General features: G+C 48.2%; 1 protein-coding gene across 8 annotated transcripts in view; it reads right to left on the bottom strand.

The window, feature by feature from the left end:
- The window catches only part of SH3PXD2A (SH3 and PX domains 2A), a 240,037-nt gene that overhangs the window by 139,875 nt on the left and 77,332 nt on the right, over window positions 1-22,830 (bottom strand). For all 8 annotated transcript variants that reach the window (XR_004522555.2, XM_033842081.2, XM_033842084.2 and 5 more), the window contains one exon: window positions 12,137-12,212. Coding sequence is in view for 6 of the 8 variants with exons in the window: in XM_033842081.2 (XP_033697972.1) it covers window positions 12,137-12,212 (76 nt within the window). In the remaining 2 variants the exon portion in view is untranslated. Of the gene's footprint in view, window positions 1-12,136; window positions 12,213-22,830 lie in introns of those variants that run through there.

The following is a 22,830-nucleotide window of genomic DNA, read 5'->3' as shown; positions in this document are numbered from 1 at the left end:
CAGAATGGCCATCATCAAAAAATCTAGAAACAATAAATGCTGGAGAGGGTGTGGAGAAAAGGGAACACTCTTGCACTGCTGGTGGGAATGTGAATTGGTTCAGCCACTATGGAGAACAGTATGGAGGTTCCTTAAAAAACTACAAATAGAACTACCATATGACCCAGCAATCCCACTACTGGGCATATACCCTGAGAAAACCAAAATTCAAAAAGAGTCACGTACCAAAATGTTCATTGCAGCTCTATTTACAATAGCCCGGAGATGGAAACAACCTAAGTGCCCGTCATCGGATGAATGGATAAAGAAGATGTGGCACATATATACAATGGAATATTACTCAGCCATAAAAAGAAACGAAATTGAGCTATTTGTAATGAGGTGGATAGACCTAGAGTCTGTCATACAGAGTGAAGTAAGTCAGAAAGAAAAAGACAAATACCGTATGCTAACACATATATATGGAATTTAAGAAAAAAATGTCATGAAGAACCTAGGGGTAAAGCAGGAATAAAGACGCAGACCTCTTAGAGAACGGACTTGAGGTTATGGGGAGGGGGAAGGGTGAGCTGTGACAGGGCGAGAGAGAGTCATGGGCATATACACACTAACAAACGCAGTAAGGTAGATAGCTGGTGGGAAGCAGCCGCATGGCACAGGGATATTGGCTCGGTGCTTTGTGACAGCCTGGAGGGGTGGGATGGGGAGGGTGGGAGGGAGGGAGACACAACAGGGAAGACATATGGGAACATATGTTTATGTATGACTGATTCACTTTGTTATAAAGCAGAAACTAACACACCATTGTAAAGCAATTATACCCCAATAAAGATGTTAAAAAAAAAAAAAAAAGCCAGCTGGCAAGTCATTCCTTTTGGGCACTATGCCTGCAATTCCAGCATCTAACACGAGGTGGCTGGTTAAGTGAAAGGCAACTGAGAAAATACTGTCATCTAGATAAGACCTTTACTGTCAGAACATGACACTTCAGTAAAAGGACAACATTGACCAACCTCTAATTGACATAGTAAAAAAACCATAACATGAAACTTGAAACAAAGTTTAAAGAAATGCAAACACTCTGGTGCGGGTGGCATACCCCTGCTAGCCTGAGTCTTCATCTATAAAGTGTGGTTGCTGACATTAAAAGAGATTACTATAAGCACATGAAACCCTTTGCACAATATCTGGCTAAAGTATGTACTTAATAAATGCAGCTATAATCCTTAAGTAGAAATCTTCTTTCATTTATAACTGTTTACTCTGTTAAAAGTTCCAAGCCTCACACACAGTTTCTCAGGAAGCTGTTTTCAACTTTTCCCCTGTAGCCAATTTAACAATAAGGTATCTCCGGACCACTCAGCTCATGTGTGAACTCTTTTTCTAAAGCAAGTCTTTCTACTGAAAGAGAAGGGCTCTGCCAACACAGGTCTTACTTAAGGCATCTTCACCAATTACCAGCTATTAAAGTCGGTAATAATCTGGTAAAGTTACCACATCAGAAACAAAAAGCTGAGAAGTAAAAAAAACTTGCCAATCAGAGAAGGCACCAAATTACCAGTCACTGGCTCGTCTCAACTCTCTTCCTTTGGCTTGTTTTGAAACTTAGGTCTGCAATAATTGTTTTATACAGAAGAGCAAAAGATACTACTTGAAAATCTCAGTTTATTTTTTTGTCTTTACCTTTTTGCTGGAGACTCCTTAAAAGAGACCCAAGGCTTTTCCCCTCCTAACAGTACAACACAACTGGACACACAGACTTTAGACACACTCGTGCCATGTTAACTTCAAAACCAGCAGCGGTTCCTAGGCCAGTTTCTCTCATCTCCAGACTTTTGAAACAACCACCTTAGCAATCACCTTGGTCCCAAACTTCATTCTGTCTTGGAAGGGAGGGGAGAGTGTTCTGACTTACAGCTGACGATGGAGTGTGGCTGGGGCCTGCGCATCCTCCCGGTTAGGCGGTGATGGGGGATAGAGGGCTGTCCTGTGACTTACACCCCTCCCACACAAAACAGGCAGGCAACTCAGGTGTGTGTAGGGATGTGAGACCAACGAACCGGCCCTCACAGGTTACCTGTGGGAAGCCTCGTCTCCCATGCACCTCTGCTTTAGGTCAGAAATTGACTTACCGACGCAGGTTCAGTGGTTTGTATTATGTGAATGGCCTGAATGTAATCAAACAATCAGGAAGTGCTGAACGCAATCAGCCAGCCTACTGAAGGGCTTCAATGGACCTTAAAACGGGGCTTCTCAAGCTTTCCTGCACGTACAAATCACCTGTGCATGTCATTAAAATGCAGACTGTAACTTAGCGGGTCTGAGGTGGGGGCCAAGACTCCGTATTTCTAACAAGCTCTCAGACGATGCTCGTGCTGCTGATCTGTGAGCTACATTTTGAGCAGCAGACCTTGAAATGCACAAGACTGCCTGCAAGACCTCACTCTTGGAAAGGAGCCCAGAGAGACAGCTCACCCTTTTGTGTGGAGCCCTGCACTAAGATTCACCAGATCGCCATCAAGTATTGAGCGCTTGCTGTGTGCTTCACAGATAACATTTCATCTGATGCTCTCAACAGCCCTGGGGGTATTGCACAGATGAGGGTCACGATGGACGTGCAGAGGTGCTGAGTAAGGCTGGCCTTGGGTCACACGGCTAGGCTATTGAGAGGCTGAGGTGGGATCAAACTCTAAGGCCTCCAGTGTTGAAATGCAACACTTAACTGCCTTCGTCATGGAAAAAGTAGAGTTTCAGACAATTAGCACCCAGGTGTGAACCCAGAGGTGTTTGAGCCCAAAGCCAGCGTTTGGAACCACCATGCTCTGGGGCTGGTAGAGCTGAGTCACACGGCTTCCTTCGGCAATGCAGCTTTAGAAATTCTCCCTGAGATCTGCCCCGTTTGTTCTCACTAAGGGGAAATCCAGCCCTTGGGCTCTGGCCTGCGGGGAAGCAGAAGCGTAGCCCTTTTCCCTGACTCCCTGCCCCTGAAGGGTAGAGAGGGGCCAGTGCTGCCAGCCCTGCCTTCTGAAGGTGCATTCAGGTGAACAGACTCCACCTTCAGCCCGTGCCAGTCCCTCAGGCCCACTGTGGTCTGCAGGCCGGTGGCCTGGCATCCTGGGGCCTCCTCGGTGGATGTCAGTTCTTGGAGCTGTGGAGGTGAGGGGGGAGGAGGTGTTTTCAGGGCTCACAGCAACTGTACTGCTCGAAGCCAGGCGGCCTCTGGATGAATGGTGCATCAGTTCATATGGGCCTGGGGCATCTCCAAGAGTCAGCTCAGCTCCCGCCAGGGAAGAGCTCTGGCTTGGGGCTCTGTCCTTGGGCTGGGTCCAGTTGGGGTGACCTTGGAGAGCAGTGGAGCGGTCAGGCCAGGGACACTGTGGAGATTTGCCACCAGCACCTCTTACCTCCAGGAAGGGGGGCCCCGAGCTCCCTCTCAATGGACCTCAGTGTTCTTCCTGCACCACCACTACCCCTGCCACCCCTCCTACCCCCCTGGACCCAGAAGCCAGAGCGCCTAGTGCCCGGAGTCTCCTGGGGAGAGAGGCTGGTGGCGGGACTCCCCACCACAAAGCATCTTTCATATGTGCCAAAGGCTTCAGCACCTCAGGGAGGAGGGAGGAGGTTTCCTTTCACCCCCAGGGTGAAGTCCAAGGCTAGAGCTAGGGGAAAGGTCCTGGGAAAACTGGGTCCGCATCTCGGGCAGGGCTGCCCCCCACAGAACCTGGGCATTGTCATTCTCAACCCCTCCCTCACCCCCAGCTCCAATCCATCAGTGAGGCCTCCTGGCTGTTCCTCTAAAATACATCTCAGATCTAGTTCCCTCCACACCATTGCCCAGCCCGGGTCAAGCCACCCTCCTCTCTTGTCATGCCCTGTCCAGCCTCCATGGGGCTCCCTACCCCAGGCTTGCTCCCTTTCCCTTCCAGTCTATCCCACAAGCTCATCTGAGCGATCCTTTAGAAGCAGAAATCCGATCACGGGGCCTCAGCCTAAAACCTTCAGAAACCTCTCGCCACACCTAGGACGAATCCTCACCCCTCAGCTTGGCCCGTGACAACGGAACAGCCTGGTCCTGTGTGGCAGCCGTGCTGGAAGCTCACACAGCCTCCTCGACCAGGCTTCTCAAGGTGCCCCCGGGGGCCCAGCCCCTGCTTCCTTCTCCCAGCTGCCCGCTTGCTGTCTCACCTCTATCACACCTGAGCTCAGGTAACTGACCTGACAGTAATCCACACCTGAGTGTGAATTTACTGACAGTGCCACTCCTGGGGCACACCTGAGTGCCCGCTAAGCAGGAGTGAAAGGATTTGACCCTGAAAAAGGATGTTTGGGCATCAGGCAAGCAAACAACTTATTTCCAGGGGACAGAGCATAGGGGAGATCAGGAATGTCACAGAGACTCGAAATCACTGGCCTCTGGTGACTTTGCCAATGTGCAAGAAGATCCCTGGTTGCTCTATGGAACTCTAGTTTAACGCATGCAAAGCTGTGCCACAGTGATTAGCAAGAGTTACGCTGGAGTCCAGCATCCTGGCTCCCCACCCAGGGCACATTTTCTGCACATTAAATTAGGCAGATTGACTGAGACCATGAAAAGAACACATTTCTGCTTAGATCAGAGGCTTCTTGTGGAAGATACCTCAGGATACACTTCATTCGGGGCTGAAGGTTTGGGGTGGGCGTGCAGGAAGCTGATTCCCTTCTAGAATTATCTCTGGACAATGAAGACACATAGCATGTGGTCACGAAGTGACCTGACTCTTTCCCTGGTCTTGAACTCGGGGGATGACACTGATCCACACTGACTTTCAAAAGTAAAAGGGGCCCTTGAGTGGCCGCCTCCAGCAAAGCTCCTTCTTCCCAGCGAGACCCGGCAGCCCTGGAGCCGAGAGCTGCAAAGCTCGTGACCCTGCTCTGCTACCACGGCGTCGGGTCCAGGGGCGCTCAGCTTCCTCCCATCTTTCAGCCCCAATCAACCACCTGGATCATCAGCCCTTCAGACAGAATCTCCTTGCAGCTTCGCAAGTTACCACAGGGAAGGAAGGGGCAGCAGGAAGTGCAGTCAGGGCTGAACTGTGGAGCAGCCTCAGCACAGAGAGGGCGGGCAGGCACAGGGCAGCGCAAAGGAAACCCACGTGCCCTGCAGCCGAGCCACCAGGCTTGCAGCACTGGCGCCTCTCCCTTTGCAGTTCACACAGCGCGTTGTAGGCATAACACGCTTGGACCACCGTCCCAAACCATGATTAACCCATTTGGTAGACGAGGAAACCGACCCCCGATGCCCGTGACTGGGCTGAGTGGCACAGCTTACACATGCGTGTGGAGCCGTCTCTTTGCCACAGAAGACATGCTTTGGAGTTCCATGGTTCCACAACTCCTGTCTGCCCGGCTCGCTGTGGCCACTCACCCCCTACACTCCCCACCTGCTTCACACACTTCTTGCTGTTCTTAAACGTCCATGCTCAGTCACACTTAGCTGGCTGGCTCCTCAGCCTGGCACCCCGAGCGCTGATCTGCCCACGCCTGGCTCAGTTCAGGTGTCACCTCTGTAAAGCGGCCTTTTTGGGTCGCCTAATCTCAGATGCTGCAGCCACAAGACCTGGCTATTTTCCTTTCTGGCACTTAGCACTATTGGAAATTGCTTACTTGTTCGTGTGCTTCCTGACTCCCCCACTGGAAGGTGAACTTCCTGAGAAGAGTGGCCCAGATTACTTTGTTCTCAGCTACATCACCAGTGCCTACAGCTGGGCCTGGTGTGTAGTAGGTGCTCAATTAATACCTGCGGCAGGCACGAACACATGCAGCTCTTCCATGTAGCGTTCAGAACCGGATGCCAAGAGCAGGCCCTGGGAACCACCCGCCCCAGATTACAGAGTGAGAGAATGATTTGGGGAGGTGGGGGCAGTAATTACAGCAAGAGAAGACCCAGCACTTCCAGAGGAGGTTACAGGCAAGTTGCTTTTAAAACGGCACACGGTACCTCTCAGGCCTATAATCTTGTTGATCTTTTGAAAACCCTGGCATTACCAGCAGACCCTATTTTTTCTCTTTCATCACGTAGGTTTGCCTTTTCTTGCCATCCCAGGTCATCAGTGGGGCTCAGAAACCTCTCAGGTCCTCTCCCTTGGGGACTGTAGCACCTGCCAGCATCTCTGAGCCACTGATTCCCTTACGGCCTCCCGGGCACTTTGGGGAGGGCTTTCTCAGGCCTGGTGGGGACAAGCAGAACTGCCTACAGCCCAGGGAGAGGGCCAGCTCTCCCCGACACCATAGACCAGCTCTAGCTAAAGACATCCCTCCCCCACTGCTTCCTTCTGTGCTGGAACAAACACCGGATCTGCTGCACAGGGCTCTGGGGGGCAGAGAGAGGAAGGACCTGGAGACCGTGCTTGCAATTCACCCAGCACCCTCCTGCGCTGGGGCTCCAGACTGCCTCTCCACTCAGCGGCCGGTATGTAAACTGGTGAGCTGGTACCAAAGAACGAAGCATGCTTGCTTTCTAAAAATACACCCCTCTAAGCCTGTGAGGTCACGAGGCTGCCTGCAAGCTGGCTGCACCTCTTTGATTAAGGTGATAGGTTCACTTTTCTTCCTAAGCAATCTAGCTTCTCCGCGCCTCACCAACCCAGGAGTATGTATACATGTGGGTGGGACTGACTGCTATTAGGCTGAAGGGGCTTTCTGGAAGCTCAGAGGCCCAGTACCAGTCAGCACAGAGACACAGATGCCTTGCGAGTGGGAGGAGACCTTGCGCAGCCTTTGCCAAGTGAGTCCACCTCTTTCTGCTCCGCTGCCTGGCTTCTGAAGCCCTTTGGTCCCTGGTCGCAGTGGTTTGCTTTTTACATCAGCAGCTACACACTCTTCTTCACTCTGTAATGACCATTTCCTCCCAGGGAGCCTCCTTGGGCTGGCAAAGTCAAGATATACAGGAAATCTACTCCAATCCCAGGATGGGCGACAGGAGATGGATTTTCCACAACAGTCTTCTAAAACAAGGCAGAAAGTTCCATGTAAACAGTAGGCTGCCCTGAGAGGCTGCTGACCCCATCGTGCTTGGCCCAGTGTCCTAAAGACTTCACTTCTGTCCACCTCTCCCAAAAGCAGGAGACCCCAAAAAGCACCAGATACACTTGTTGTAAGACAAGTCTCTCTGGCTCTCTTGCATTTCTGCATGTCTTGTCAACAAAGCACTCACCGCCTTTTGTCCTGAATTATCTTTTCAAAGGTGTTTGTATAGCAAACAGCTTTAGAAGACAGGGGCAGGGAGCCGCTTGCTCTGGAGCAAACAGCAGGTTTGCATAGAGCCTTGGGAGACTGGGATAGTCTCTCTCCAGAGCAAAAGGGGTAGGTTTGCTTACCGCCCATTATAAAAGATGTGGGCTCCTGAAGATCTGGTTCCTCTCCTATAATGCAACCCACTGCATGTGCAGGCATTGCTCTGGGCCCATGGGGTCATGCCCTACGGGACTTGGAGGCAATACTCATGTTGCTTGCTATGCCATCATGAAGTCTTTTGTCTTTGACCCAGGAGTCTCGTGTTTTCAGCTGGCATCCACGAAACTGGAGTAAGCTAACTTAACTGGCTTGCAAATAGGGTAAAATCTCAGATCTTTCCCAGTCGGTGGACTAGCTGTGCTCCCACTGGGGTCAACACCACTGCCCAATCTCTGAGCTCCGGGTCTGCCCTGTTTCCAGCAAACTCAGAAGAAGCCCCCAATTATGAAAATATACATAAACCAAAAAAAGAATGACTTAAAAAAAAAGAATGCTCTACTATGCAAAAGGACTTCTCATGTACCTCTTTAAAAAAGAATAGCATTTAGGACACCTAAAAGATGATGTGATTTGTCCCAAAGAGCAAAATTTCACGGAAGTTTTCAGGAATAAGCCTTAATGTAAAACAAGGTTCACCCCTGCTTTTCTGTTGGAGGTGGGAATGCCAAGCGGTCAGGCCTGGGAGTGGAACTTCTCAGGGACTATGGTCAAACTACCGTCTCCTTCCTAAAGACCAGCTGGCATGCTTGCTTACTGGCCCTCTCTACCTCCTTACCAAAAAAATCAATTACTTGGGTCTGTAATTGTAGGTAACTGAGTTGTGCCAATATCAATTTCCTGGGTTTGATAAGGTACGGTTGTTACATAAGGTATCACCACTGGGGGAAGTTGGGCAATGGGTACACAGCTCAGTGGCTACATGATGGTGGAAAGTGATTTGACCTGGCTTTAAATTGGGAATAATGCCACCTACCCTGTACTTTGGTAGTGGAATTGGAGGGGAGGAATATAGAGTGCCTAGGAGTTTTGCAACATCCTATGAATCTATAATTATTTCAAAGTAAAGTTTAAAAAACTACTGTGACTTAAATCAAATAACCAATCTTTTTAGATTCATAATTAAATGAAGACAGTCAGGACTCTGTCAGATGAGCAAGCGTGTAACCAGGTGAGCCTCAGATTCCCTCTCTTCTCTCAGTTCCTCTGCTTTCTCTGTCATTTCCACCAGCTAAACGTCCATGAGTTCCCAAGCAGGAGCCTGCAGCCAGGTGAGCCAAAGCAAAGCAGCTGGCCTAACGCTCCAAAGACACCCCCAGACCCCACGCCTGGGCTGCAGGAATGCACATCACGTCCCGTCACCTCCAAAGCTAAAACCGAGGCTCCCCTGGAGGCAACAGGCGCTCTCCGCTTCCTCCCCTTCGGTTTCCCTTGCTCGGCAATTCCCGGCCAAAGTGCTGGCAGAGCTGTTCCTGAGGCTGGCTGCTAACCTCCCCGGGTTGCAGGAGCAAAGGCTGCTGGATTACCTCAGTGCCTTTGAGCTCTCTGAGGTTCTGCCAAAGTCACTGCTGCCAGGGCTTAGCCTGGGGGAACCAGCAGGTGCCTGCAGACAGCTCTCCAAAGGCAGGGAGGTGGAGACAGAGACTCAAGCTGGTGTTAGGTAATGCAGTGTACCTGCAGGTGCCCTGTCTGGATGCTCCCACCCCGCGCTCTGTGCGTGTCGGCTACTAAGGGCTCACAGCTGCCCCTTCTCCAGGGACACGCCCTCGGCCCTCAGGAGCACCGGCCCATATTTCACACTTCTGGGAGAGGGGGCTGCTCACAGATCATACTGCTATGGGGAGTATAAAAGTTGTCCCCTAAGACGGGACAACTCTGTGGTGCCGTCCGCCCTCCAGAACTCCTCATGGGGTCAGGCTGAGGCCAGACTTAGCTGAACCCACATCTTGGCCCAGTGTCTTCCCCTTCCCTGTGTTGCTTCCCTCACTGCCCCAGGATGTTCACTGGAGAGCAGCCCTCAAAAGTCAACTTGCCTAAGAATCCTCGTCTCAGGCTCTGCTTTTCGGAACCCGACCTAAGACAGGCAACGTTCATCACTGCCCTTCTCTGAAACCCTCCCCTCCTGGGGGAGCCCCTTTGACTCAGGGTTGTGGGATGGCTTGGGAACCCTCATGCCCACTCAGCCCTTGCTTGCTCGGTTCTGCTTATATTGGGTTGTTTTTCTTCAATCTCCTTCCTTCTTGTCCAAGCTAAGGACTGAGTAAAGTATGAAAGGGTTTGGTATTTCCTAGTGGGTGAGGGGAAAGCCAGGAACAGGGCCTGGGAGTCTCACGGTAGGATTCCAGATGGCCAGCAATGTCCATTCCGAAGTCTTGGAGAGCAAGTGAGCAAAAGGGAAGCTTTGGAGAGAGAGCCCCACTGAAGGAAGGGGAGAAACACAGAAAAGCAGGGGAAAAGGAAACCTCCTTTAGGATGGGACTGGAGGGGGGCAGTCCTCTAGACAATATCACCCACTATGCACAGGTCACGTCTCTATGGGGGCAAGGTCCTGTGGCTTTTCCCAGGAGTTAGGGATGGCAGGGTGGGGCAGCACTTTCTTTATTAACACCTGCCATTTATTCAGCTTTTACTATGGAACAGGCACTGTGCACAGCACTTTACATGAACTCTTTTAATCCCCCCCACAATTCTAGAAGAGGAGACTGAAGTTCAGAGAGGTCTCAATCCTGTCTCATGAAGCAGATATGTTTTCATTCTTATTTTCCAGGTGAGAAAACTGAGGCACAGAGAAGGCAATACAATTGGTAACCAACAGAGTCAGAGTTTCCGGGGTGAAGCCATACAGTATGACTCTTGTGACTTTGGACTGTGGTAGCAGCAGGACATGAGCCTTGCACTTCACCCCACCCAACCCCACCCATCTTTCGAGGTCAGCTCCAGGTCCCCCTCACTCAGGAGGCTTTTGCTGCCTCGGGCTCACAATGAGCTCCTTCTCCATCAAAATTGGAATTTCACGGTGGTGGAGAAGGTCACATCTTGCCTTAAGAGCTTCTCTGATTAGGGAGTAGGTCTTGTCTCTCTCACTAGCCCAAGGGTTCCTTTAGATGAAGGAAACAAATCCAGATCTCCCTGGGCTCTCCAGGCCACCACATTCCCCGGCCCTGGGCACTTATTCCTGGGCCTGGCACAGGCTGAGCCCCTCATAAACACCCACTGAGTGAATGATAGTGAGGCAGTCTCTCCCTGGAGCGCTGGCCACGAATGGGGGGAAAGCTGGTTCTTTTAGAGCAACAGGCAGCCTTCACACCCCGAGGCCAAGTCCACCCGGCACCAGGGCCGGGCACTGACATCCTTGGCTCTCGGACTTGTGTCCACAGCATCCTAGCTGGGCTCCCGGGTCCTTGGTGGAGGACCACCTGGACTGTACGGGACCAACATCTAAGGTCATTACAAACCTGGGTGTTGGTCGTTCCAAATTCCCTTGAGACTCAGCAGAAAGCCAGGCAGGGGTGCAAAAGTCCCCCACGTTAACTCCTAGGCCAGGAACAGAGAGGCAGTCCTCTGCCTCCATGGAAGGGGTCCGGGGCCGAGATTCCCTACACCCCCACTGACTCATTCTGGTCTTATCTGAACTGGAGGATTTAGAAGTTCTTTGTAGCTAAATTGATTCTCTCCAACTTTAGCATAAGAGTTGGAGGGCAGGTGGCAATGCCTTCTCTTTTCTTTCACTGTTTTTGAGGATGGGGGTGCATGAGGAGTACCTTCAGAGAAGAGCCACTCTCTGGGGGGGCTGCCCGTAGGTAGGTTTGCAAGTCAACAGGCAGGTACTAACCATGCGCTGGCTGCATGCCAGGGATTAATGAGATGCAGACCTGCTTCTCGCGATGGTCCCACTGATAGCTGATGTCCGGGGAGGTCCAGGCCCCGCAGGAATGGAGGGTGAAGACCACTGTGAGGGAGGGTCCCCTGGGAACCAGCCCAACTCACTAGCCTGGGGACAGGTAGGGGATGCGGAGACCCAGGAAGCAGCACCACCCCCACGGGTCAGGGCAAAGAGCCCAGTTTGGAGCAGGAGACCAAGTTCACACCTCGGCTCTGCCGCTTTTGTGGGCAGTTACTTAACATCTCTGAACCTCAACATCTTTATCCCTCAAGCAGAAAGCATAAGGCATGCCTCAGTGTGGAGATCTGTATACGATCACAAAGTAAAAGGCACTTTGTAAGCTATAAATTCCAACACCGATTGAAGACGTCACAGTAAGAGCAGGTTATGACACACCTGAGGAGATTCCCTCTAGATTCCACAACATAATCAATTGCCTTAAACATGTTCCAAAATGGTGTGATGGTTAACGGCCTTTATGACCAGACAGACCCGGCTTCAAATCCTAACTCTGCCAAGTCACAGGCCATGTTACCTAAGCTGTCAGAGCCTCAGCTGGATAATGGTGCCAGGAGGACTCGAGCAGGTTGAGAGGGGAAGTGTGCTTGATTTAAGGTTACCTGTGATTACGATGGTAGCCAGTGGAAAGAGTTCAGCCTGCAGTTTTTCATCCTTTCATAGGAGAACTTGATCTCTCCATGCTTTTTGTAAAAAGGAAACCAAAGTCCCAGAGCCTGAGAAACTCCTCCTACGCTACACAGCCCGGGGTGAGCAGAGGTGGCCCTGGAGTGGTGGGAGAGGCCCCTATGAAGATAATGGCCTTCAGAATCAGGGGCTTCCGATCCCCTGGGGGTTGTTAACATGCAGATTGCTAGGCCCACCTGGCCCAGAATTTCTGGTGTAGTAGTCAGCCTTTTCTTGGTCTACAGAATGTCCCTCTTCAGGGTGTCCCCCATCCCATTAGTGAGGCCATGAAAAGCTTACCTGGGAGGAAGGGGATGATTCTCTGCTTGGGGTCCTTCTGGCCACCTTCGATGGGAAACTTATCCAAAAGCTGCATCTGAGGAGCCAGACAGAGGAACAGGATTCAGAAGACTGGAACGGTCCCTTCCCCACTCCGCTCCACTGCTCCAGGGCCCCACTGTCCTCACACGGATGAGCAATGCCTCAAATCCCTCATTTCACAGACAATTAACAAACCACATGGGGCATGAGTGGGAGGATGCCAGAGCTCTCTACGCATCAAAGGGGGAGTCTGAACAATCTCAAGGAGGCCTGAGGGTGTAGAGGGAGGTGTCCAGACGTGACCCGGAGTGAGGCCAGGGTAGGGACCAGCAAGATTTCAGGCCAGGCTGCAGATGGGGTTTCCAGAGACTTCTCCGGACCCAGTTGTTTTCATACGTCATATGCTGGGTGAGCCCTTCAGTCACCCGCCATACTAATACCCCCCGGGGCCAGGATGGGGAAGGCCCCACCTGATGCTTCAGACAGACCACCCACCTTCCAGAACCGCTCTGCGGAAACAGACCCAGATGTTATTTTAATTGCAAAACCAAATCCAGCCCACTGCCCCCAACTGCTGGAAGACCCCCTCCTCCGTCTCCTACATTCCCACCCTGAGAACCGCTGCTGTTTTTCCAGGGACAGACCCATTGGAAGAGTTTCCAGGGTTCTGGAAGAACAGCTGTTTTTTCTGCTATTCTGGGCTGAAATTCTGTATAAACTGGAAAAACACACAGGAGACAGGATGGACGAAGCCACAGCCCCTGTGCGTGTGAGCGGTTAGCCTCCCTTCCAAGGAGTGGGCGGGCAGGAGGTGGAGCAGAATGGAGAGTGGGATCTAGCCCCGCGGGCCCAGCTGTGTGACCCTGGGCCGGGCTGCAAGCTTTCTCAGTTGGGCTCCAGGCGCCTCCTCAGTAAAATGAGGAAGATCCGTCACATGACATCTGCAGTCCATTCCTTCTTCTGAATATTGATTAACACTTATTGAGCGTCTACTGAGCACTAAGAAAATAGCAGTAAAGAGAAGAGGCAAAGTCCCTGCCCTCAGGGAGTTTACATTCTAGTTGGGGGGAGACACACAGTAAACAAATATGTACTGTGTTGGGGGGATACATGCTATGAAGAAAAATGAAGTAGGATAAGGTGGTGGGGCAGAACAGGAAGGAACAGTTATTTTATACAGAGTGGTGTGGAAGGCCTCACAAATCAATGGCAATTCGGCAGAGACGGGCAGGAGGTGAGGAAGCGAGCCACAGCGGAGGGGGAGAACGTTCCGGGCAGGGGAAGGGCCAGTGGGGTGGAGGCTGGAGTCGAGGTATAGGCACTGAGATCCAGGTGGGGCCCGGAGCATGGAGAGGATGGCTCGAGCTACAGGGAAGTGACCGGGCCACAGCGAGGAAGCAGGGACACCAGTCAGAAGCCTATTAATTGGCTTGGACCAAAGTGCTGCCTTGGAGGTGGTGCAATGTGGTCCTACGCTAGATTGACACGTGTAGTGTATGTACGTGTGCACACGTGTGCATATTCCCATCTACCCACGCACTCACCCAGCTCTACAGCATGATTTTAGGATCCTCTCTTGCGCAATCAAGATCCAACACACCCAAGCTCTTTACAGCCCACACGTGCAGGGCGGGTCATCATCAGATTCCATTCAAAACAAGACAGTGACTGCACTGTTATTAATTTTCACTTCCCTGAACACAGTCTAAGATTTAACAAAAGCTGGCTCATGAGTTTTCAAACCCCAATGTTAGAAGTCCACCTCTCCAACCTTTAATAATTGCCTGCTATGTGTAAATATGGACAATGGGCCATAACACTATAAACCTGTACTTAGGATTTTTTTTTTTTTTTTGCGGTACGCGGGCCTCTCACTGTTGTGGCCTCTCCCGTTGAGGAGCACAGGCTCTGGACGCGCAGGCTCAGCAGCCATAGCTCACGGGCTCCGCGGCATGTGGGATCTTCCCGGACCGGGGCATGAACCCGTATCCCCTGCATCAGCAGGCAGACTCTCAACCACTGCGCCACCAGGGAAGCCCAGGATTTTTTTTAATCAATAGATTTTCAAATAAATTCTACATGGAGTAAAACTCTTATTTCCTCCTCTCCCCATTTTCCTCACCCATATTCTATTTTGTAAATTTTATTTCTATATTACATAAGTAATTCATGTTCATTGAGGGGAAAAACTAGAAATTACAGAAGCAGTAGGTGGTCAAAAGGAGAGCAAGAATCACTCATAACCCCTCCCCCTGAAAAAGAAGCATTAATATTTGGGATATATATCCTTTCCAGATGTTCTTACATGCATGTAGATAAAATAAGCTCATCAGCACTCTCATTACAGTGTGTAATGACATCGTCCCACGTCAGTGACTACTTCCATATCGGCACTGTTTCTTTCTTTTTTTTTTTAACTAGAGTTTTGCTCGTTTATTCAAACAGTAGGCATTAGGGCAGGCTGTGGTAGAGGATGCAAAAATGGATCACATTGTTCTTGTCCTGGAAGATTTGTCAATCCAGGAACGGAGATGAGGTATCCAAAGACAATACAAGGTAGAAAGCGATAGGTGCCACAAGAGGGGTCTGTTCGTTAGTTCATTATCCATTCATTCAAGGAACATTTGCTTCCTGTCCCACATCTCATCCCAAACGGAATGGAAGATGAATTAGGCAGAGCCATTGCCCCTGGGGTAGTCACGAACCGAGGCAGGAGGCAGAGTCATGAACAAGTAATACTAATGACCTATGATAGATGCCAAACTAGCAGGGAGTTCTGGGCAAGGTGAATGTCCAACTCTGCCTGAGAATATCTGGGCAGACTTCACAGAGGAGGTGACACTTGAAGTCGATTTTAAGGAATGGATATGAATTCACCAGGAGACTGGATGAAGAAAGCATTTGAAGCTCAAGAACTGCTTATATCAAATCACAAATATGTGAGATATTCTCCTGCTTAGGAAACATAAGAGCTTCAGTGTGGAGAGTTGGGGGGACCTGTGGAAGACCAAGCTACAACGGTGGGTTGGGGTGAATTGTGGGGAGCCTTGTATGTCATCCCCCAAAGATTTAGTTCCTTCTGTGGTCAATGAATAGCCACTGAGCCATATCAGCGTTCTTAATTGTGAGGCAGAACGTTTCAAGGTTGGAGTGGGTCATGGCTGATTTACCTAATCTCTACTGTTGGATATTCGCTAGTACGTGTAATATCAGCGTGAACACCCTTTCCATGTACCTATGAACCTTTCTTAACATTTTTTCAATCTTTTGTTTCATCTCACTGAAACCTATGCAAATTTATAGGTGCCTTAAATCTTTTCTGGAAGAAGATTGAAGATAAATACATGGATATAACTAATACGTTGAAGGCCAGGCCTGAGGCCTTGGAAGAGCAGCTTCACAGGATTTCTGAAGAACACAGAGATGTTGAGGAGAAAGGCAGGCCCGGTTCATGCCCCGTGTAGAGTGGTTTGCCCTCATCAGATCTCTTTTCTCCTGAAAGCAAGTGGCTTGCTGTGCCCTGCAAGCTGACGGACTTACCCAAATTGCCCTATCTCTTTGGGGCTGGCAGGAGTTAGGCTACAGAAACTTTAAGTTTCTGGGGTTTCCCTGGTGGTCCAGTGGTAAAGAATCCACCTTCCAATGCAGGGGACGTGGGTTTGATCCCTGGTCGGGGAACTAAGATCCCACATGCTGCAGGGCAAATAAGCCCGCGTGCCACAACTACTGAGCCCACGCGCCACAACTACTGAACTTGCCTGCCTCAACGAGAGCCCGCGTGCTGCAAACTACAGAGCCCATGAGCCATGGAGCTCGTGCACCACAGCTAGAGAGAAAAGAACTCGTCCACCACAACTAAAGAGAAGCCCGCGTGCCACAATGAAGAGCCCGTGTGCTGCAATGACAGATCCCGCATGCCTCAACGAAGACCCCGCGTGCCACAACTAAGACCCGACTCAGCTAAAAAATATATATATATAATATATATATAAATAAATGGTAAGCCTTTTAAAAAAAAGTTATAAAAAAAAAGAAACTTTAAGTTTCTTATCAGCTCTGACATACATTTGTTCTCTGACTCCTGAATTCCTTTTCAGACATAAGATTCTGAGATTCTCACTAACAGTGCATAGGGATGGTGGTGCCCAGAGAAGTGGACAGGGGCACGTAAGATTCATGCAGTCCTTCCTTTCCTCCCAAAACATTTGCTATGTGCCTTCTAGATGCCAGCCCTCTGTTAGGGGCTAGAAATAATTTAAGCTGCTGGTCTATGGACCACAGTAGCAAAGCCCTAGAGCTGTCTCATATGGCAGTCACTACCCACATGTGGCCATTAAGCACCTGAAATGTGGCCCGTCCGGACAGAGACGTGCTGTAAGTTTAAAATATGCACCAGGTGTTGAAGACTTAGTACAAACCAAAAAACGTGAAATATCTCATTAACAATTTTTGTATTGATTGCATGTTGGAATGATAATATTTTGGATATATCAGGTTAAGTAAAAATACTTTAATTTCACCTGTTTTATGTTTTTATGTAGCTACTAGAAGAATTTAAATTATATATATGGTTCATATTATATTTCTATTGGACAGGCTGCTCTAGAGCAAGATGGTTCTCAAAATGTAGTTTTAAGTCTGCCCATACCTGACACCTTGGGGGAGGGGAGGTGTTTGTTAAAAATGCAGTTTCCTGGGCCCTACCCAGAAGTCTGTGAAGCTTTGTTTTGGTGCTAGAGACTGACAAGCAAGTTTTGGAGTGGCGGGGAATGGTGAGGCTATATGTAAGGGATTCTGTGGGACCTGAAGGGAGAGGTCAGGGAAGACTTCCTGTAGGAGGTGAAGCTAGCTCTCTCTGTCTTGGCGGAGTGACGGTCACGTTCCCTGTACCTTCCCTGCCAAGAGCAGTCTGAACCTCTCCGTGGGTTCACGTGCCTCCTGGAAGGCAAGGGTCATCTGATAGCCCTGCAGATTTGAGTTTTTCCTCAAAAGGCCTTTTGAGGATGCTTTGCAGCTGGGCTCTCTCCCACCTCCTCCTTCTGTAACAGATATTCCTCTTCCCCCACCTCTGCCTTAGTCTGGGCCCCCTGAGGCCACGACAAGCCCATCTGCTAAAAGTACTGGGTCAACGGGCTCTCTCCAGAGCCGTGAGCGCCCAGCTGACCTGCCACCCTCCACCCTGAGCCTTCAGGTGCTGCTCTTAGCACACCTGTCACCTGATCCCCCCACTAGATAACAGGGAGGCATCTGTCCTCCCTGTTATCTCCAGGGCCCACTGGCCACAGGAAGACGATGCACTGCTAACCAGATGTTGGTGACATTTTCTCTGCCCACAGGTGACATTTCAAGAAAAGCCAATCCCTGGCTCCCAAATACAGGCGGCCAGCTGAGTTTACTCAGTCGGCGGGGCTCGCAAATCCGCCCCATTCAGCGAAGTGGCGCGTGCGCAGTACGGCAGAGTGGTGGGCGGTGGGATAAACCCGTGCGGCCACGTGTGACACACAGTCCAAATGTCACCCCACCTGGGGGGCCGGCCAGGCCGCGAAGTGGGTTCTGTAACCTGGTGGGCGCCTAATTTGCAGGACTGGGTCTGATAGAGAAAAGTCACATGAAAGGCTGAGGGAAGCTGTCTGATGAAGAGGCTGCCCAGACCTTCCCTGAGGAGGAAGCCTGGGTGTGTGGGCAGTGAGGAAGGAAGCTCTGCCCCGCAGAGAATTCTGCTGCAGCCACATTTTCGGGCAGGAAGTGGATTCTCCTGTCACTCCAGCAAGGGCCTGAGTCGGGCTGGAGGAAAAGCAGGGCCCGTTGCCAGGGTCCTTCTTAGAGTGAGAGGCATTTGGCTAAGGGAGCCCTCGGCAAGCACGTCAGAACTCTGCAGCGTGTGGAGGACGCCAGGCTGTTTATCTAAGGGGTGGATAGTGCGAGAGATACAGGACAGCTCGGCTTCAAGAGCTGGCCCCAGCCAGAGAACGCTGACTCGGCAGCTCTTCATGGGCAGGGCTGAGCAGCAATAAACACTGGGGAGAGAGAAGGGTGGACCCCGGGCCCAGCTGGGGCACATCTGTAACCCAAGAGGCCGACTCCTCGCCCTTCTGAGAGGGTGGAGTTCCCAGCAACTCCAGTTTTGGGGCCCCAATGCTTGTGACCATTTCCAGCTCAGGAACAAAGGGAACGTTAGTTACTACAAGAGGCTGGTGGGCTCCCTGATCTAGAGATTCCCCTTACAAAGAGGCAAGGTCACTCCATCTCCCTGAGAACTCTGAGAGATCACGGGAAACCTCAGGATTGGTTTGTCCATCCTACTGACTTAGGGCTCACCAGGCCCTGTGTTAGATGCGGGGACACAGCAGGGAGAATCACGGAAACAGAGAGGGACAATAACGACACGTGTGACTTTTCTTAAAGTTCTCATCCTTTGTGGTCTGAAATGTACTTCCCCATTCCCTTTCTTCTTTGATGGCCTTATCAGGTGACATCTACTCTGGGAAGCCTTTGACTATCCCAGCCTAAGGTCACACCACCTCTCTTGGAATTCCAACAGCACTCCTGGTTGGTATCCCTATTTCAGTATTTCACATACTCTTTTGAAACCTTTTTGTACATGTTCATCACATTGCCCACAAGAGGAGGCATCCTTCCCTTTGAATGGTCTTGGTGCCCTTGCAGAAAACCAGTTCAGGATAAATGTACAGGTTTATTCCTGGACTCTCTATTCTATTCCTTTGATCTATATGTCTATCCTAGGTCTGTAGGATGCCATCTTGATTATTGTAGCTCTGTATAAGTTGTTTTCTTTTCTTTAACAGACTTTTTAAAGAGAAGTTTTAAGTTCACAGCAAAATTGAGCGGAGAGTACAGAGAGTTCTCATATACTCCCTGACCCCACACATTCCTGGTCTCCCCCCATCAACATCCCAAAGCAGAGCAGCACACTTACTGCAATTGATGAAGCTACACTGACAGATAACTATCACCCAAAGTCCATAGTTTACATTAAGGTTCATGTTTGGTATTGTACATTCTAGGGGTTTGGCCAAATGTATCACGTGTGTCCACCATGACAGTATCGCACAAAATAGTTTCACTGCCCTAAAAAATCTCTGTGTTCCACCTATTCGTCCTCTTCCCACTAACCTGAGCAACCACTGATACTTTACTATCTCCATAGTTTTGCCTTTACTAGAATATCATATAGTTGGAATCATACAGTATGTAGCCTTTTCAAAATAGATTCTTTAATTTTTAAAATGCACAATATGCATTTAAGGTTCCTCCATGTCTTTTCATGGCTTGACAGCTCACTTCTTTTTAGCACTGAATAATATTCCATTATGTAGATGTGCTACAGCTTGTTTATCTATTCACCCACTGAAGGACATCTTGGTTGCATCCAAGTTTTGGCAATTATGAATAATGCTGTTGTAAACATCCATGTGCAGGCTTTCGTGTGGACATAGTTTTCAACTCACTTGTTTAAACACCAAGGAGGATGATTGCTGAATTGTATGGTTAGTAGTTTAGTTTTGTAAAAAACTGCCAAACTGTCTTCCAAAGTGGCTGTACCGGGGCTTCCCTGGTGGCGCAGTGGTTAAGAATCCGCCTGCCAATGCAGGGGACATGGGTTCGAGCCTTGGTCCAGGAAGATCCCACATGCCACGGAGCAGCTAAGCCCATGCGCCACAACTACTGAGCCTGCGCGCCACAAATACTGAGCCCACGTGCCACAATACTGAAGCCCGCGCGCCTAGCCTAGAGCCCGTGCTCTGCAACAAGAGAAGCCACTGCAATGAGAAGTCAGCACACCACAACGAAGAGTAGCCCCCACTTGCCACAACTAGAGAAAAGCCCACGCGCAGCAATGACGACCTGATGCAGCCAAAAATAAATAAATTAATTAATTAATTAAAGTACAGGTAAGAACATAGTCATGATCTGTGTGAGAGGATTCACCATCATGTACCCTAGTCCCTAATGAAGTTATTTTTTATGTTCCATGGGCCTCTCAACCTTGCCCATGTACCCGGCCCATGTGCTAGTTGCCCACCTCAGTCAGGGGTCATCATACCTTTGGGACCTAGTGATTCTCAGAATGGTGGCACAACTCTGAACTTTCCCATGAAGATATAAAAATAATAGATTTGGGAGTGACCGGACAGCACCTCTAAAACACTTATTAGCAGATCTTTTTGGGGGGAGGGGTTCAGCAGAATTCTCTGTTCAAATGAAATGTAATATCAAACTTCCATTCAAAATTTTTGGGGGTGTAGATATCCTATCATTCCAGAACAACTTGTTGAAAAGACTATTCTTTTCCCATTGAATTACATTAACTCCTTTGTCAAAAATAAATTAACTATGTATGTGTGGATTTACTATTTCTGGACCCTCTGTGTTGTTCCACTGATAGATAGATATATCCTGACATAAACACCATCCTATCTTGATTACTGTAGGTCTTTAGTTACGTCTTAAAATCAAAATTTTTCTTCTTTTTCAAAACTGTTTTGGTCATTCTAGATCCCTTGCACTTTCAGACCCGGTTTAGAATGAAGTGGTTAATTTCTACATTAAAAGCCTCCTGGGATTTCTTTTTAATTGAGATTGCATTGACTCGATAGATCAATCTAGGGAGAGAAGCTACCTTAGCAATATTGAGACCTTCAATACATGAACATGGTAAATCTTTCTGTTTAGTTAGACCTTCTTTTAATTCATTCAGCAATGCATTATAGTTTTCAATGTAGAGGTCTTACACATCTTTCATTGAATTCATTTGTGTTTTATGTGTTTTGAAGTTATTATTAATGGTGTTTTAAATCTTCATTTTCCAATTGTTTGCTGCTAGTATACAGAAATACAATTGGTTTTTGTATGTTGAATTTGTACCTGCAACTTTGTTAAAATTACTTATTAATTCTAGTAGGTATTTTTGTCTTTTGCAGATTTCTTAGTATTTTCTACACAGACAATAATGTCAGGAAAAAAAAGGTCATTATACATCTTCCTTTTTCCAATAAGTATGCCTTTTCTTTCCTTATTTCACTAGCTAGAATGTCCAATACAATGTTGAAGAAAAGAGGTAAGAGAGAACATTCTTGCTTTATTCCAATCTTAAGAGCAAAGTATTCAGACTTTCACCATGAACTGTGATGATAGTGGTAGGTTTTATGTAGATGCTCAAGATGAGAAAGTTTCCTTTGATTTCTAGTTTACTGAGGATTAAAAAAATTATTATTATAAACAGTGCTGAATTTTGTCAAATGCTTTTACTGAATCTACTGATGCAATTTTTTCTCCTATATTCTGTTAATGTGGTGAAATACACTGATTAGTTTTGAAATGTTGAACCAAGTTGAATTTTTGAGATAAATCCTACTTGGTTCTGGTGTATTATCCTTTTTATATACTGCTAGACATGATTTGCTAATATTTTAATGAAAAATTTTGCATCCATGTCCATGGTATTCTGATATTTTCCTTTCTTATAATGTCCTCATCAGGTTTTGATATCAGGATTATGCTGATTTCACACAGTAAGTTGGAAACTCTTCCTTCCTCCTGAGTGTAAGAATGGTATTATTTCATCCTTGAATGTTGGACAGAATTCACCAGCGAAACTATGTGGGTCTGGAGCTTTCCTTGCAGGAGGGTATTTGATTAAGAATTCAACTTCTTTTTTTTGTTTTGAGGTACGCAGGCCTCTCACTGTTGTGGCCTCTCCTGTTGCGGAGCACAGGCTCCGACATGCAGGTTCAGCGGTCATGGCTTACGGGCCCAGCCGCTCCGCGGCATGTGGGATCTTCCCGGACCGGGGCACGAACCCGTGTCCCCTGCATCGGCAGGCGGACTCTCAACCACTGCGCCACCTGGGAAGCCCCTCAACTTCTTTAATAGGTGTAAAGGCACTTAACATTTTTTTCTCCTTGAGTAAGCTTTGGAAAGTTGAGTTTTTCAAACAATTTGTCCATGTTGTCTTATTGAATTTATTGATAGAAAATTGTTACTAACACTCCCTTATTATTATTTTACCTGAAGTAATTATCTTCTCTTTCTCCTAATATGGGTAATTTGTGTTTTCTCTCTTTCTCTCTTTGGTTATTCTTAGTAGGAGTTTATCAATTTTATCAATCTTTTCAAACAGCCAACGTTTGGTTCTGTCAGTTTTCTTTACTGTTTTCTGCTTTTTACGTTATTGTTTCTGTTCTCATAATTTCTTTCCTTCTACTTAATTTAGGCTTAGGGGGTTTTTCCTTAAAGTGAAAATTTAGATTATTGATTTTAAACCTTCTTTTAAAATTTAGGCATGTAATGATATACTTTTCTCTCTAAACAGTGCTTTAGCAGTGACCCACAAATTTTCATATGCTGCATTTTCACTATGTTCAACGCTCAAAAAAACTTTTTTTAATTTTTTAAAATTTAAAAAAAAATTTTTTTAATTTTTTATAATTTCTTCTATGGATTCAAATTTTTTTAAAATTTGTTTTAAATTCCATTTGTGATTTCTTCTATGGATTCAAAGACCTCCAAAATTCAACTCCAAAGACAAGAAACATAAAGAAGTCTATACCAAGGCACATCATAAGCAGGTTACTCAAAATCAGTAAGAAAGAAAAAAATCTTAAAAGCAGCCATAGGAAAAAGACGCTTTTATATTCAGAGGAACAAAGACA

This window comes from Tursiops truncatus, chromosome 16 (assembly GCF_011762595.2).
Source record: "Tursiops truncatus isolate mTurTru1 chromosome 16, mTurTru1.mat.Y, whole genome shotgun sequence".
Lineage (NCBI taxonomy): Eukaryota > Metazoa > Chordata > Mammalia > Artiodactyla > Delphinidae > Tursiops > Tursiops truncatus.
Note: the sequence above shows the minus strand (reverse complement) of the source record. Positions and strands in the feature narration are given on the sequence as shown.